Below are 16,878 nucleotides of genomic sequence, written 5' to 3' on the forward strand. Positions count from 1 at the left end.
CCCACACAACTTTCAGGTTGATGGCTGATTCCAACTGGTGCCCTGACATGTCTTGGGATTGAATATCTGGGTTTAATTCTGCCTGCTGCTGTCAATTGATTAAAAAGGACTGACAATCGCAGACTGAATATCGGCCCCATTGTATCCTGCCTCCTGGTCTTTTGCTCTTTCCATTTCTACCAGAGCTTATATATAGATATTAGGGACTGTGAGTGAGAGCTTTTTTTTTTCATAAATATTTTATTAGATTTTAAATAAAAATCATAATATATAGAAACAAATGGACAATGCTGATACAATAAATAGAAAACATTAGTCGTGATATGCTGTAAGAGTATCATATTAACTGTCCCAAAATGTAATGTAATGTAATTTATTTCTTATATACCGCTACATCCGTTAGGTTCTAAGCGGTTTACAGAAAATATACATTAAGATTAGAAATAAGAAAGGTACTTGAAAAATTCCCTTACTGTCCCATTTAAGCAAAGATTCCCATATTTTGTTAAATCTTCTCAAATTGCCACACTTAACTGCAAGCATTTTTTTTTCATATTTAGCATATAAACACACCGAATTCCACCAATTATTGTAATCCAGCTTAGAATAATCTTTCCAGTGAAAAAGAATTGATTTAATAGTTATCATAACTAGATTTTTCAGTAATTGGACTTTATAAGTATCTAACTCAACATCTATATCAATAGTGCCAAAAAATAACTAGTCTATAAGATATAGAAAGTAACTCAGAAATGGATGACCAAACTTTATCCCAGTAGCTCTTTTTTTTTTTTCCTGTCAGCAAAACTCATTTCTCTCCTGTCAGCAATTAAAACTCACTTCTCTCTTCAGAGTTGATTTATTTTTTTTTTCTTGTCAGCAATTAAAACTCACTTCTCTCTTCAGAGTTGTGTTTTATTTTAATCGCCACTTATCTGCACCTTAGTGTTCACCTCCATTCATCAATATTTGTTAACTCCATACTGTTGGTTAGCTTTGGTTTCTGTCAGCTCTGTTAACTTAGTTTAAAAATTTTTTTTATAGTACGGTAAAACCTTGGTTTACGAGCATAATTTGTTCCAGAAGCATGCTTGTAATGCAAAGCACTCATATATCAAAGCGAATTTCCCCATGGGAAATAATGGAAACTCAACGATTCGTTCCACAACTCCAAAACTTTAATACAAAATACTATACTATACGTACTTGTATTGCATGACCTCGCTCATTTAGAACAGTCACTACACTCTCTCAGCGTCAGAGAGAGAACCATCGGCTCAGTTGTGATGATGTGACACATATATACTGTATGTACTCGTATTGCAAGACTTTGCTTGCTTAGAACAGTCACTACACTTTTGCAGCGTCGGAGAGAGAAGAACCATTGACTCAGTTGTGATGTGTGTATACTGTATGTACTTGTATTGCAAGACATTGCTTGTATATCAAGTTAAAATTTAATTAAATGTTTTGCTTGTCTTGCAAAACACTTGCAATCCAAGTTACTTGCAATCTATGGTTTTACTGTATTTCTTTTCAAGATTATGCAAGGTTTTAATACCTCATGTGTGGGCCATTGATTACATATTCTAATGATCAGACACCTTAACCACCCCTTTTTTTATTATATAAGGTTATAAGTAGGGTGGGATTGGGATATATGATATTTGTTTTAAACTGGTTTATTACTAATGGGTGGGGAGGGATTCTTTTATGTTTTGATGATTATAAGTAAGAATGTCAAGTGATTTGTAAAATGTATTTTTGATTGAATATTATACACTTGTTGTAAGATATGAAAACGAATAAAGATTTTTAAAAAAAACCCTCATGTGATCCTGGAGAAAAAATAGTTGCTCTGCAGGCTATGATTCTTTTTCTTGTACTGTCATAAAGTTCCTCTAAAAAAGATATATGTGAGCTCTCAAGAATGCACATCGGTTGCGTGGATAGGAAAGCGCTGCATTTGTACCGACATGGGCAACGTTTCACTTTCCACCTTCTTTCTTTCCAGTATTCCAATTCCTTCATGGTTTTTTATGACCTGCCAGCCTTTTTTGGAGCTTCCCTGCCCAAGGAAGGGCTAAAGGTAAAATTTGATGCTATGTCTTTATTATCCACGTGTGAGGGTGGAAAAGGATTTCAGTAGTTGTCTCTTCCTCTCTTTTTTTTAATGCAAGATAATTTATTAGTGAACAAAAAGCATACAGTACAATCTGTAAAAAACTCTTAAAAGGATTTCTGATAAGATAACATTAAGCACTGTCGTTGGTATCCAAAGAACAAATGCAAAAACCATGAAGTAACACAAAAATATCTTGCATAGCAAAAGACAGGTTTCTCCTGCCTTTTTTTTTTATCAGGGGGGTCATATTTAATATTTCATAACATTCGGAGAGCACACTTAACACGCTCTCTTTCTCGCCCATGTCCCTTCCTGTCTTCCCCTAGGTCAGGGGTAGGCAATTCCGGTCCTCGAGAGCCGGAGCCGAGCCAGGTCAGGTTTTCAAGATATCTACAATGAATATGTATGAGATGGATTTGCATGCACTGCCTCCTTGAGATGCAAATCTATCTCATGCATATTTATTGTGGATATCCTGAAAACCTTACCTGGCTCCGGCTCTCCCGGGATTGCCTACCCCCTGACCTAGGTAGTATTGCCTCTGTCTCTCTCCCCCTTGCCATCCAGTATCTGCTCTATCTAATCCCAAAATAAAAAAATCTTTTTTTTTTTCTACCTGGTCATTTTATTCTTCACATCACATTGCTCTCAGGCTCTAGTTTCCGTTTCCATCTGTCTCCTGACCATTTAACATGTTTTCTTTCTCCATGCTCACCATTCATCTTCCATTTCTATGTATGTCTTTTTCCCACAAGTTCAGTAAGCATCTCCCTTCTCTGTCTCCTATACTTCCCTTTCTAATATTTTCCCTGTGCCCATCGCCCTGCCTTCATCATCACTATTCTGTGTCCCTATCCTCTCCGTACCCAGTGTTGATCCTCTGTGTCCCTATGCCCCCCTCCCAAATCCAACATCTCTCTCCTGCGTTCCTCTTCTCTCTCATGTCTAGCCATCTTCTGTATCCATATACCCTCTTGTGTCTGGCATTGCCCCACTGACTGCATCCATATACCACCCCCATAAAGCGTTCCCCTTTGTCCCTGTTCCTATGCTCCCATCCATGCCCACATCTCCCCTCTTTTTGTATATCTCCCTGTTTACAGCTTCTCCCCTCTTACTCCATTACTTCAACTAAGAATAATAATAATAATAAAAAAGAAATAAGAATCATTGAAAGTAATAAATATCAATTGGGTGTCCTCTATTCACATTTTTCCCCTTTTAGTCTTGTTATTAAAAAAAGATATTTTTTTTTTTAAAAATATTATTTCACTGTCAATCGGAGAGAATGCCACCTTCCTCTTTGTGTTGGGGAAGGGATTAAAGGTTGTTGATCTTGTTGTTTCTTTATGATATTTGCACATTTCTGCATTTTTGCTGCCGAGTTTTGTATTTTGTCTGGTTGTGACCTCTTTCACTTTCAATAAAAATATATATTAAAAAAAAGGTTGTGGGTAGGTAAGGAGGAATCTCCCTCCCCCCCCCCCCGCCCCCCTTCTGTCTTTTGAAGAGAGCTGGGGATGGCTAGTAGACAAGCAGGACATCATACCATGGCTTGCTCTGTAGAGGAAGGGCTACTATTTTGCTGACTTTGCTGCTGCTCTTTACAGGGTTTCTTAGTTGAAGCAAATCCTCAGAATGCCTGCACACCCATTGAAGGTCCCCCGGCAGCATCGGGCAATGACTCCTTCATTGCTCTCATTCGACGATACGAATGCAACTTTGATGTGAAGGTCAGTGGGTGCTCACTTGTCTTCTTGTGAATAAAAACTCATTCATGCTCGTTGGCACAGTAACATTTTGCATAGCCATGCAGAACACCTGGATTCAGCTCCAGGTCTGGAGATGCTGCAGAAGTATAGCTTAAAAGCCTTTGTGGGAAATTGACATTCCAGTCATACCACAGTGGTGGCTCCTAGTGGCTGAGATTATGACCCTTGTTTGCAGATTTCTAGAAGAGAGCCCTGGTATGTTTATATTTGGCTAAGAACTGTCTTGCAATAACTGAAGTCAGCCTGATAAGGGATATAAAATGAGAGAAAATGCCTGGACAATAGTAACAAATGTCTTACAGTAGAGAATGACACGGGGACAAATTTTTCCCCATCCTTGCAGGAACTCAATTTCCCTGTCCCCGCGAGTTTCGTCCCTGACGCTGCCCCATTCCTGTAAGTTCTGCCTTAACCGCCCAAGCCTCGAACACTTAAGATTTGAAAGTGTTTGAGGCTTGTGCAGATGAGGACGGAGCTTAGGCATTGGTGGAATGAGGCATCATGACATCACAATCTGAGCTCTAGAATGTTGCTACTTAGGATTTGAAAGGGTTTGAGGCTTGTGCAGATGAGGACGGAGCTTAGGCATTGGTGGAATGAGGCATCATGACATCACAATCTGAGCTCTAGAATGTTGCTACTTAGGATTTGAAAGGGTTTGAGGCTTGTGCAGATGAGGACGGAGCTTAGGCATTGGTGGATTGAGGCATTATGACATCACAGAGTAGCTCTAGAATGTTGCTACTTAGGATTTGAAAGCGTTTGAGGCTTGTGCAGATGAGGACTGAGCTTGCAGGATTGGGGTGGGGACAGGAAAAGAACTCGCAGGGACGGGAAAAAATTTGTCCCCCGTGTCATTCTCTACCTCAGTGGTTCCCAACCCTGTCCTGGAGGAACACCAGGCCAATTGGGTTTTCAGGCTAGCCCTAATGAATATGCATGAAGCAAATTTGCATGCCTATCACTTCCATCATATGCAAATCTCTCTCATGAATATTCATTAGGGCTAGCCTGAAAACCCGATTGGCCTGGTGTTCCTCCAGGACAGGGTTGGGAATCACTGCTCTACTTTACAGTGCCAGATATTCATGCTAGCTCTGATTGAGCTGGGAGCCCAAAGATGCAGTTGGTTCTAAAAAGTCCCTAGATAACTTCTTTATTTGCAGTAAGAGGTGCTGATTTTTTTTTTGTCCTTTGTAGGTGCTTCACGCTCAACTAGTAGGTTATCAAGCAGTCATTGTACATAATGTGAATTCGGAGAGCCTGTTGACCATGATGTGGAACAATGGTGAGTGCAAGGAAAGGTTTTTAAAGAATCTTACAACTCCAGCTAGTAATGGATTGAAGGACACAGGAGAGAGCGCTGTATCACAGGACAGCTGTTGTCTCCTCAGGATGGAATTAGGGGTGGGAGACTTGTGCAATCACATGGGGTTGGGGAGGCACAAAGACCATGCAGCAAAGAGCTGCCGCCCTCTTTGACTGGAAATAGCAAAGGGTGGCAGGGGGGTGCAGAACTGAAATTGGAGGGGGAGGGAATTTTGCTGTGTTAATGGAGAGCTGCTGCTGGTTTTGAATGGAGTTGGAATGGGGGGGATAATTTCTCTTACTTTTTCGCCAATTGGCAGTTGTGTTTATGTGTCTAAACCGGCAGTTGTGTATCCCGGTTTCTCTTAGAATTCAATTCAAATGTGCTTGCATCTCTTTCAAAATTTTATATATTTTTATTCCCCTCGCTCCCTTATTATGGAGCGTTTACAGATTCTCCTATGCAAGAGGCATCCAACATTTCAAACCCTCCCTTCCTTCCAGAAAAGGAATTAAAGGAGTTAAGATCTTTAGTCAATCTTTGGTTTTTAAACTTTTGCAACTATGGAATGAACTCCCCTTAACTTTGAGGAGCTCCAGTCCTTTCTGATCTTTTCGTAAATTTCTAAAAACTTTTCTATTTCCTAACCATTTTGACAATTAATTCTCTTTTGAAACCTCTATTTTTATTTCTTTCAGTTCTTATGTAATTGTTGTAAACCGAGTTGAGCTTCCTTAGGTTGATGACCCGCTATTTAAAGTTAAGCTTTACTTTGGTTTTAGTTTCTAGAGACTGCACCTTCAAAAAGATATATAAAACAGGATGGAATCTGCCCAAAGGAAGGCTAGTAATATGGTCAGTGATCTTCATCATAAGATATATGAGAACAGACTTAAAGATCTCAATGTTTATACTTTGGAGGAAAGGCAAGAGAGGGGGAGATATGATAGAGACATTTAAATACCTGTTGTGACAGATGTGCATGAGGCAAATCTCTTTCATTTGAAAGGAAGTTCCGGAATGAGAGGGCATAAGACGAAGTTAAGAGGTGATAGGCTCAGGAGTAATCTAAGGAAATACTTTTTTACAGAAAGGGTGTTAGATGCATGGAATAGTCTCCCGGTAGAGGTGGTGGAGACACTGTGTCTCAGTTCAAGAAAGCGTGGGACAGGTGCATGGGATCTCTTAGGGAGAGGAGGAGATAGTGGTGCTGCGGATGGGCAGACTGGATGGGCACTTTGGCCTTTATCTACCTTCGTTGTTTCTATGTCTTGTTTCTAACGTCTACCCTGTAGGGTCATGAATGAAGAGGAATTGACTTGTAAGAGCAACAGAACTATTATTGGGGCAGATGGCACACTAGAGGCGGTTCCTTTCATTTCCACCTTCTTTGTTTCATTTATAGTGGTTTAAAAGTGTTGTTGTTTAATGTTTTATATTTAGAGAGAACAGACTTATGTCATTTCAGGGAGTTTCCTTGCACCCCTCTCTTATGTTTGCACTCGAGGGCTCGCTAGAAGCTTTGGTACCAATTGAGGGGGTGGAGCTCATCCCAGAGTGATGGCAGGTGGAGAATGAAAACATAGAAACATGATGGCAGATAAAGGCCAAATGGCCCATCTAGTCTGCCCATCCGCAGTAGCCATTATCTCTTTCTCTCTCTGAGAGATTCCAAAACAAAACGGTGGGCTCTCTACACCCCTCATGGCTGATGAGGGTTTAACCCGCTGGTCAGGACTACCATTCCTGTTTACAAGACAGAAGATTAGCAATCTTTCCTTAGCATCCCTGATGAGCACCTACTTTTTGTAATGGTGTACTAGTCAGAGTATTAGAAAGCTAGTGCACTGAAGCAGGTTTGACACCCTCCCCCCCCCCCCCACTCTACTGCTAATGGCACTGCCATGGGTGCAACTCCTCTCTCCTGTACTGTAAAGCATAGAGATCCTTCTCAACGTGTGAGAAGAATTCAACCAGAACAAGTGTACTGCCACCTGCTTTCTCTCTTTCCCTGCAGAAACAATAAAGCAGCAGATCCAAATCCCATCGGTTTTTGTGGGTGAAAGCAGTGGTAACTCCCTGGCTGCCAACTTCACCTATTACAAAGGGTATGTAAATTTCAGAAGCTACACATACTGGGGGGTGATAAGAAAGGGACCTCCCCCACAGCAGATGAGCGCATTGGCTGATTCCAGTCTCCTTAGCGAGATGTTTGATTTACAATTAGAGAATGACACGGGGACAAATTTGTCCCCGTCTATGCCCCTGCCCCGTTTCTGCCAGCCCTGTCTCCATCTGCACAAGCCTCGAAAGGCAGAGCTTGCAGGAATGGGACAGGGACAGCGACAGCGACAAAACTCATGGGGACGGGACAGGGAAATTGAATTCCTGCGGGGACGGGGATAAATTTGTCTCCTCGTCAGTCTCTAATTTACATTGCTTTTTTAAGTTTAAAGCTACAGTTCTAGTTGATAAAGAATTTTTTTTTCTTAGATAATTCATGGGGATGCACAAAAGTGGTCGGGTTCTTTTGGTAATTTTTTGCTTTTAGAATGGAAACCGCACAGATGAGCTCTTCAGCCTTGGATAAGTATTGTTTCTTTTGGACATGTTTTTCACTTTTTGGTATGGTTTTTGACTTTGTTTGTGATTTTGTGTGAGTTTTTTGAGGGGGTTTGGCTGGCAGGGTTTGTGTGGGGGTCGCTCAGGTTGCTTGTGTTGAGTTTCATTTACTCACTTTGATTGTTGATTGGTTTGATTTCTGCACACACAGGGCGCTCGATGATGGTGTGCGGGTGGAGGCTTATGGCCTTGGCCCAGAAGTGAAGTGTCGGAGCTGTGCTCCTATCACTGAGGGTTCACACTGAGAGCGCCTTATAACATCATATAATGTGACATGTTCTTTGACATATTACACTATATTTGGTTTGCAAGTTGTGAGCCAAGTTAGGCACTTTGAGCTTCCCCCTCACAGACCTTGATGTGATTTTTAGTGTCGGCAAAGCTTTAAAAAAAAAATTTTGTTTTAAATCTTTTTTTTTTTTTTTTAAATTCTTTATTCATTTTTCATCTTACAACAAGCGCACAACATTATATCATTTAAAACTTTTACACAACACTTGAATTTCCTTCTATTATCATCGTAAAAACATAAATTTAATCCCCTCCCACCCACCCTTCCCTCAATATATTCCAATCAAAAGTATCATATAAATAATGTAATCTTATTATAATGATTAAACTTTAAATAAAATTTCATAGCATCCCCCCTAAGTATAAATATACTGTCAATGGAAAATGATGTATGTTTAAATCATTTTTATTAATTCAAATAAGGTATAGCGTGAGTTACATCTTATCTCCATTACAGAAATACAGAAACTCCCATTGCCCTCCCAACTCAATCTAGGAACAGCAGCAACAAAAGAGGTTACGGTAGCTTCAAACAAATAAGTACTAGTTGAATAATCTGCTTCTTGCTGTGGGCTTCAGAGTATTACAGAACGGTAACCAGCATTTACAAAATAAAGACCCTTGTCTCGAATCCAAGTTGGTAATAGCTTGACATTCAAGACCAGCCAGTTGTAGCATCAAAAATCATTTTTAAGAAATGAATTACCTAACGGTGACATCTGGCTGAAAAGGCACCAGGTTTCAAAAAGAGCCACATCATGTGCCTCTCAGCCAGAAGACCAATGTTGTGAGTAAGAGGAGGATATGCTCAAATTCCTAATTTTAATCAGACCTTATGTATAAGTCGCAATTTCCCTTACCCTCTCCTTTAGTCTTAGCCATGTTTTAAAAATTATTCTTTGTTACCCTCCAGATGTGTTTTCCCTAAATGTACTTTTTAAAAAAAAAAAATTCTTTATTCATTTTAAATCATAAACAAGTGTACAATAATATATCCATTAAATTTCAATGTAACACTTGAAAATCTTAATCATATCATCAAGAACAAAAGTATATATCCCCACCCCCCCACCCTACTGAAATTAAAATTCATGAATCATTTTCAAACATACAATAAGTGTACAGAAATATAATCATTATAATTTCAATACAACACTTGAACATTTTTCCAAATCATCTAAAATAAAAATATTAATCCCCTCCCTCCCGCCCTATCTAAAGAAATAAAAAAACAAACTCTCAATGGAAAATATACCACCCCCACCCCCCAATGCGTAAAATATAATCTCCCATAAAAAGTGATGTCTACTCATTACAATATTTTGTACTTTTATCTTCTTTAAAGATTGTAGTTCCTCTCTCCTTTTGTATCGGTAATTATTTGTACGTTACATTGTACGTTTATTTGTATAAAATTGTTTCATTTTTTGTCTCCTAATTTTAAATTGTCATACGCATTGAAGTACTTGACTTTGCATGTACAACAAACTTAATAAACTTGAAACATTTTTTTTGTTGTTTAAATTTAGAGTATGATAAGCCAATCTAGTATTATTAGAAGAATGTCTCTTAGCAACAAATCCTGTTTGGTGCATATCAATAATAAAAGGGAGAGCCTTAGCCAATCGTAAAGAAATCGTAAAATGGAAAGAACAATTGCCAGACAAAAAGGGAATTATAATAATTTTAAAAAGATTTGGGGGCCATTGATAACATATTGTAATGATTAGACACCTTTTTACATTAAAAGTATAATTATAACTATGGGAAAGGGGGATATATATATATATTATTGGTTTAATCAATATTTTTGAATATATTATATGTAAGATGTTTGATTTATAATATTTGTGGAAAGGGAGGTTGGGGAAGGGGCTTAATTTATGTATTGAAGATGATATTAGAAAAGAAATTCAAGTGATATATATGATTAATTTGATGTCATATTGTACACTTGTAAAATTGAAAAATAAATAAAGAATTGGAAAAAAAAACCCCAAAAACTTGAAACTTGATAAAATTAGGGGAAAACATCCACGTAACTAACTGGTTCTTTTATAAAAGTGCACTGCCAAGCAGTACACCTTTGTAACAGCCCATCTAAATTGAAGAAAACTTTCACCACTGTATCCTTGGCTGAAGGCTGGTTCCAAGGAATGTTGAGAAGCTCTTGAGCTGGTAAAGATAGGCAAAATAGTTAAAATCCCCTCTTTTTATTCTCATTTCTTTTCTCGTTTTTGAAGAGAGCTTTTGAAAACACCTCCTGCTTAGATATGTCCCCTGTTAAGAGTCTAAGTAAATCCAGAGTTGGGAAGAGAGGCACTGGTATCCTACGATCACTAGAACAGTGTTCTTCAACCACCAGTCCGTAGAAATTTCCTGCTGGTCCGCAGGGTCGGAACGTGCATCGGGCCCCAGTCACCGGTCCACGGTGTGATCGATACGGCTTTGTCTTCGTGCTGGCTCCCTCTTCCTCGGTGCTGCAGTGCACAAAGCCGTGGACAGAGGCTCCTACGCGCGTCCTGTACCTGAACCGGAAGCCTTCTCTCTGACTTCGCAACGTCAGAGGGAAAAGCTTCCACGGCTTTCTGCACTGCAGCACTGAAGAAGAGGGAACTGGCCTGAAGATAACACTGGGGGGCAGGCCAGAAGGCAAGGCACAGCATGGCAGGAGGAAGACAACAACGGTAGGGGGAATGATTTTATTTTTTTAATTTAGTGATCAATTTACATCAGCTTTCTATTCAGGAAGAAATGCATTTGTTTCTTTTCCTCTGGGGTTGTACTGCATGCAGAGTCTTGCACCTTAGGGTTTGTTTGTATATATTAGTACTTTTAGTTTTTGGTCTCAGTTATCTGTGTTCTGGTAGGAATGAATGTTGAGAAGCATACAGGGTGCTTGTGTAGTTTAATTTTGTGGTTAACCATTATGTGTTGTTAATGTGTGTATGTGTGTATATATATATATATATATATATATATATATATATATATATATATATATATATATATATATATATATGAAAAATGAATGGAAAAAATGGTGTTACAATTAGTACTATTATGGGGGCGGGGTCTGGGGCAGAGATTGGGTGGAGATGGGCGGGGTCTGGCCTACGACTTAGCCCAGTGTTCTTCAACTGCCGGTCCACAAAATAATTATTTTATTTCCGCCGGTCCATAGGTGTCAAAAGGTTGAAGAACACTGCACTAAAACTCCAACAGATGTTGCACTTACACATTTATAGTCTGAATGCAGGGAGCAGAGAAGGAGATTCCTTTTGCTTGTCTTGTAATAAAAGATTTTTGTTCTCTCGGAACATTTTGCTCTTGTCTTTTGTGAGAAATCTTTGGCCTTTTAGTGTTTTAGAAAAATGTGAAGATGGAAAGAAAGCTTAAGAAAAGATCTGATGTTAAAGTGGATGCCTCTAATGCCAAATAGTGGTGGTGTTTTCAGAGCTGGACTTGACTCTTCAATGCCGTGAAGTACCTTGTTATGCAACTTGAATCCTACAGGTCGCAGTCATTCCTTGTTTATATCCAGAGCACAAACTCTCCAAATATTCAGTAAATGCTCTGCCGTATGCATCCCACAGCAAAGTTAGACACTTGCATGATTTGATATTTAGCGTAAAAACAGCCATTTAGTCCAGCAGCCATATTGTTTGTGGAGAATCATTGAGGGTAAGCCGCTTCTGGCCGTGGACTGAACTAACCCTGGATGTTTGATGCCAGGGCATGTGCGGCTCCTGCCATTGAATATCCGGCTATGACCACCAATCCAGAAGTTAACTAAGCCATCAACCAAAATTCAGACTGGTGCCCCATTAACTTGCTACGTAACATTGGGATAGCTGGTTGCCACTAGCCAGCCATGTTGCTGCTCTGGTTAGCTAATAAAGGGCATGGAGGACCTCTCATATACTGACAGACTGAAAAAGCTAGGGCTTTTCTCCCTGGAAAAGCGGAGACTTAGAGGAGACATGATAGAAACCTTCAAGATCATGAAGGCATAGAAAAAATAGACAGGGACAGATTTTTCAAATTAAAGGGGATCAATAAGCACAAGGGGGCACTCAGAGAAATTGAAAGGGGAGAGGTTTAGAACAAACGCCAGGAAGTTCTTTTTCACACAGAGGGTGGTGGATACATGGAACGCGCTACCGGAGGATGTGATAAACAGGAGCACGCTACAGGGGTTCAAAGAAGCTTTGGATAGGTACTTGGAAGACAAAGGGATTGAGGGGTACAGATAAGAGTAGAGGGATGGGATTAGAGGTAAGTTACAAAATTAATCAGGGACCACTGTTCAGGCACTAGGCCTGATGGGCCGCCGCGGGAGCGGACATCTGAGCAAGATGGACCTCTGGTCTGACTCAGCGGGGGCAACTTCTTATGTTCTTAGTGGTGATAGCAACACTGAAGGTTTAAGTGCTGCTGAATACCTGGTGCTGACTTACTCAGTTTAACCCAGGCAGGAGCCTTTTGAATATTGACCCTCACTTTCTAGGTTTCATACACCTTTTAAGAGCTGGCCTTTTGAAAGGGAGTGTCGGCTTCTCAGTGGGAATTCTTATAGTCTCTAGTTCTCAGCAGATGTCTTCCCTTGACCTCAGTGGGTGGTTTCCTCTTCCCCCTGCAGTCTTCTTCTGCCCTATTAAGGTTATCAACCTCTATAGCGTAGTGCATGAGCTTTATTTATTTGTAACACTTTTCTTCTGCACTATCAGTAAGTTTCTAGGAGGATCACATTCAGATACTCGAGCATTTTTTTTTTTCCTTATCTGTCCCAGCAGGCTCGTACTCTTAACATAGCCGGGGTAATGAGGGATTAAGTGGCTCTCCCAGGGTCACAAGAAGCAGCGTGGGGTTTGAACCCACAACCCCAGTGTGCTGAGGCTGTAGCCACACACTCTCCTATATACTCTGAATACTACTTAGTCTGCCTCTTCAGGGATGAATGGAGAGCTGGAGACGGACATTGTAAGGTAGAAGTTCTCCAGTAGTAGACAGCAGGAGATATCTCCTGGACACATACTTTATTTATTTCTAAAATTTATATCCCACCTATTATTTAAGTTCAGATGACAGAACATACAGAGACTTTTCTCTTTAAAGAATTCAGAATTGACCCCAGCCTGTCATATTCCAGGGCTCTGCCAACAATCTGTGTGTTAAGACTTCTTCCATCCATACTGATTCCAAACTCTGTAGTAACTTTGTATTCTCCTTTCTGACAATCAGTGATTCTCTTATACTCTTCTGCAACTAAGTTCCCTCTTGTATTGTCTCCCTAACATAGCAATTCCTTTTCCTGATGCATCCAGCAGCATCATATCTCTGAGGTAACTAATCCAATAAGGTTCATTTATAGTCTGTCCTAGTTTTTTGGCTCCCAGATGTTCAGGGCTGCTTTTTTTTTTTTTTTTTTTTACTGATAGCAGAAGCAGGATGATAGAAGTGTGGGAGCTGAGGAAAGCTGGCCTGTCTCCAGGTTGTCTTGGTAGATTTGCGTGAGCCGAGGTGTGACATCACAAAGCCCTTCTCTTCATTTGTGACATCACTAGCTGGGAGGAAGTGGCCTGCAGGTGTCACTCACTCAGAGCTGCTTGTATGGATGATCCTTGAGCCCTGCATTACTAAGGAATCGCAGGCATGCAGGCTGGGCAGCCCTTTGTAACAACAACTAGCTTGTGCCAACTGACAGACTCTTGTGTGAGGGGGGGGGGGATGCATGCCCCTGAGTCCCCTTGTCCACAATGATTGCCTGCGTGGTCCTGCTGCTACTCTCTGTGGTGTTGGAACTACTTTCCCCACATTACCGTGTGTGCCTGTACAATTCACCCCTCAGGACCTTTCTGCTGCTTCTCTTCTTCCACAGTGCCCATGTCATCCTCGTGCCTGAGTCCAATTCCCTCCTGGGTTATTACCTCATCCCCTTCACTGGTGTGGTTGGCATCATCATCGTTGTCATGTGCACTATTTTGGTAAGTGCTCGGTAGTAAGGGGGGGGGGAAGAGGCGAATATAAATTGGGCCCACAATTCTCTCTGCTGCTGCATTGGTGTGGTTCATGCAGCAGTACAGAGACCAGATATTTGACTGGATGAGCAAGTAGCATAAGCTGCCCCTGCCCTCTTCACTTTTATTCCTGTCTATTTTGGTCTCGCAGCATCTAATATTATCCAAATAGGTTAGCGATATAACCCTGTTGCCTGATCATGGCACATCTAGCCTTTTAGCAGAAATCACAGCAGCAAGACACTTACGGGGCCTTTTACTAAGGTACGGTAGCCGATTTAGCACGCACTAATCGATTAGTGCATGCTAAACGCTAACGCAGTGGTTCCCAAACCTGTCCTGGGGGACCCCCAGCCAGTCAGGTTTTCAAGATATCCCTAATGAATATGCATGAGAGAGATTTGCATACCTGTCACTTCCATTATATGCAAATCTCTCTCATGCATATTAACTATGTGCAAGGTGGTGCTTACCATAAGACCCAGTCACATATTTTATTTGTCTGCTAGCTGCCCAGTTGAGTTACTAACCCCCCTCTTTTACAAAAGGTGCGCTAATTGATTTAGCGCATGCTAAAAGCCAATGCGTCCATTATAGTCCATGGATGCGTTAGCACAGTGGTTCCCAAACCTGTCCTGGGGGACCCCCAGCCAGTCAGGTTTTCAAGATATCCCTAATGAATATGCATGAGAGAGAGTTGCATACCTGTCACTTCCATTATATGCAAATCTCTCTCATGCATATTCATTAGGGATATCTTGAAAACCTGACTGGCTGGGGGTCCCCCAGGACAGGTTTGGGAACCACTGTGCTAACGCATCCATGGACTATAATGGACACATTGGCTTTTAGTATGCGCTAAATCGATTAGCGCACCTTTTGTAAAAGAGGGGGGTTAGTAACTCAACTGGGCAGCTAGCAGACAAATAAAATATGTGACTGGGTCTTATGGTAAGCACCACCTTGCACATAGTTAATCTAACAGAATCACCGATCTCCTTTAAAGCCAGTACTTTTATCTCTGAAAACAAAGGCGCAGCCCATTCATTAGCGATTGGACAGCAGTGCTGGCTGTAATATCAAACTCCCTGCTTGATAATACAATGCTGTCCATTTCGTATTCTGGCAGATTGCTCGTTGCGTGCAGCACCGGAAGCGCCTGAGGAGAAATAGATTATCCAAGGACCAGCTGAAGAAAGTGCCCATTCATAAATTTAAGAAAGGTGAGATCAAGTGCTGTGATGCAAACTACTGCTGTAATAACTTCTGTATAAGGTTTCCACCAAGATATTTTATTGCTTACACTTCTGGTTACATCCCTACATTAAAAAAAAATAATAATAATAATCTCAGCTGGTTGTGCTGTAAATTTTCATGTTAGTACTTTGTGCTAATCTTCCAACAGTGGCCAGTCCTGGTCAAGAGAATGTGCAGGTCCCAAAAAGAACAGAATTTCTCATGCAGTAGGTCATTTCTAGTACTGCCCGATGCGCCAGTTCTAATCGATTCACTTTACTGAATTGATTTGTTGTCCAAGAAAATCAGACTTGCTGATTCAGCAACCCCCACCCTGGTGAGACCTGACATACTTCTGAGGTCTCCTAAAGCAGCAGCAGCAGTAGTGGTGGCGCTCTAAATAGGCTGATTTGCGGCCTTCCCTTTGCCGCATTACTGATGTCATCATTGACACGGCAGAGAGAAGCCCTAGCGTGATAGGCCGCAAAACAGCCTGTTCAAAGCTCTGCTGCTGTTTTAGGAGGCCTCGGAGGTATGTCAGGTCTCACAGTGGGAAGGTCGGTGGGGTACTGCTGCACAGAGGATGGGAGGGAGGGATCAAAAACTACTTCATGGGTGGGAGGGGAGGAAATATGCTGCACTGCGGGGGGAGTGGAAGAATTGGTGTGGAGGAGAGGAAGGGAGAGATGACACAAAGAGGTAGAAAGGGTAAGAGGGATAAATCCTTTGTATGGTGGAGGGGAGGATGACATGCATGGAGAAGAGAGGGAGAAATGTTGGACATAGGGTGGATGGTGCTTGGGGAGAGAGAAAGAAATGTTGCACATGATGATGGAGGGGAGGAAAGGAGAGATGCTGCATGGAGGGGAAAAGAGAGGTTTGACCTAGGGCATAAGGCAGGGGACGAGAAAGAAAGAGATGATAAGACAATGGGGAAAGAAACAAATGTTGGATATGGCAGCGGAAAGTAGAAAAAAATCATTTTATTTTCTATTTTGTGATTACAATATATTAGATTTGAAATGTATATCCTGCCAGAGATGGTATTAGATCTTATCTCATGCTCACTGTCTAACAGAGAGAGGAAAAGTATTTTTTGTTTATTTTGCTTACACCACAACACTGACATGGGATTGGAGAAGGCAAAGGGGGTGGGGTGAAAAACTACAAAATAAACCTGCCAGGATGTTTGAAAAAAATGCCCGATTGGACAGGAAAATAGAATTGAATTTAAAAAAATCAATTCAATAGACTGAATCGAATCGAAAAATATTTCCCTGAATCAGGTAGCACTAGTAGGTCCTGGCTTTAAAAGCCACCATTTCAAGATGGCCTGCTTTCAAGAGCTGAGAATCCAAAAGCAGAATGCTCATGCGCTACCACATCCACCCTATAGAATTTAGTGAAAACGTGTAGGGAAGACCATGTCGCAGATCAGAATCTTGGTTTCGAAGACTTCCCTCTTTTCCTTCTGTCTTTTACTTTGGATCTCTTGCATGCTTT

The 16,878-nt window shown here is 41.0% G+C and overlaps 1 protein-coding gene across 3 annotated transcripts in view; it reads left to right on the forward strand.

Moving 5' to 3' along the window:
* Window positions 1–16,878, forward strand: part of RNF167 (ring finger protein 167) — a 54,533-nt gene that overhangs the window by 7,331 nt on the left and 30,324 nt on the right. For all 3 annotated transcript variants that reach the window (XM_033924295.1, XM_033924297.1, XM_033924296.1), the window contains 6 exons: window positions 2,015–2,089; window positions 3,736–3,858; window positions 5,098–5,185; window positions 7,224–7,314; window positions 14,001–14,106; window positions 15,269–15,362. In XM_033924295.1, coding sequence (XP_033780186.1) covers window positions 2,015–2,089; window positions 3,736–3,858; window positions 5,098–5,185; window positions 7,224–7,314; window positions 14,001–14,106; window positions 15,269–15,362 — 577 coding nt within the window. The remainder of the gene's footprint in view (window positions 1–2,014; window positions 2,090–3,735; window positions 3,859–5,097; window positions 5,186–7,223; window positions 7,315–14,000; window positions 14,107–15,268; window positions 15,363–16,878) is intronic.

Source organism: Geotrypetes seraphini, chromosome 16 (genome assembly GCF_902459505.1).
Source record: "Geotrypetes seraphini chromosome 16, aGeoSer1.1, whole genome shotgun sequence".
NCBI lineage: Eukaryota > Metazoa > Chordata > Amphibia > Gymnophiona > Dermophiidae > Geotrypetes > Geotrypetes seraphini.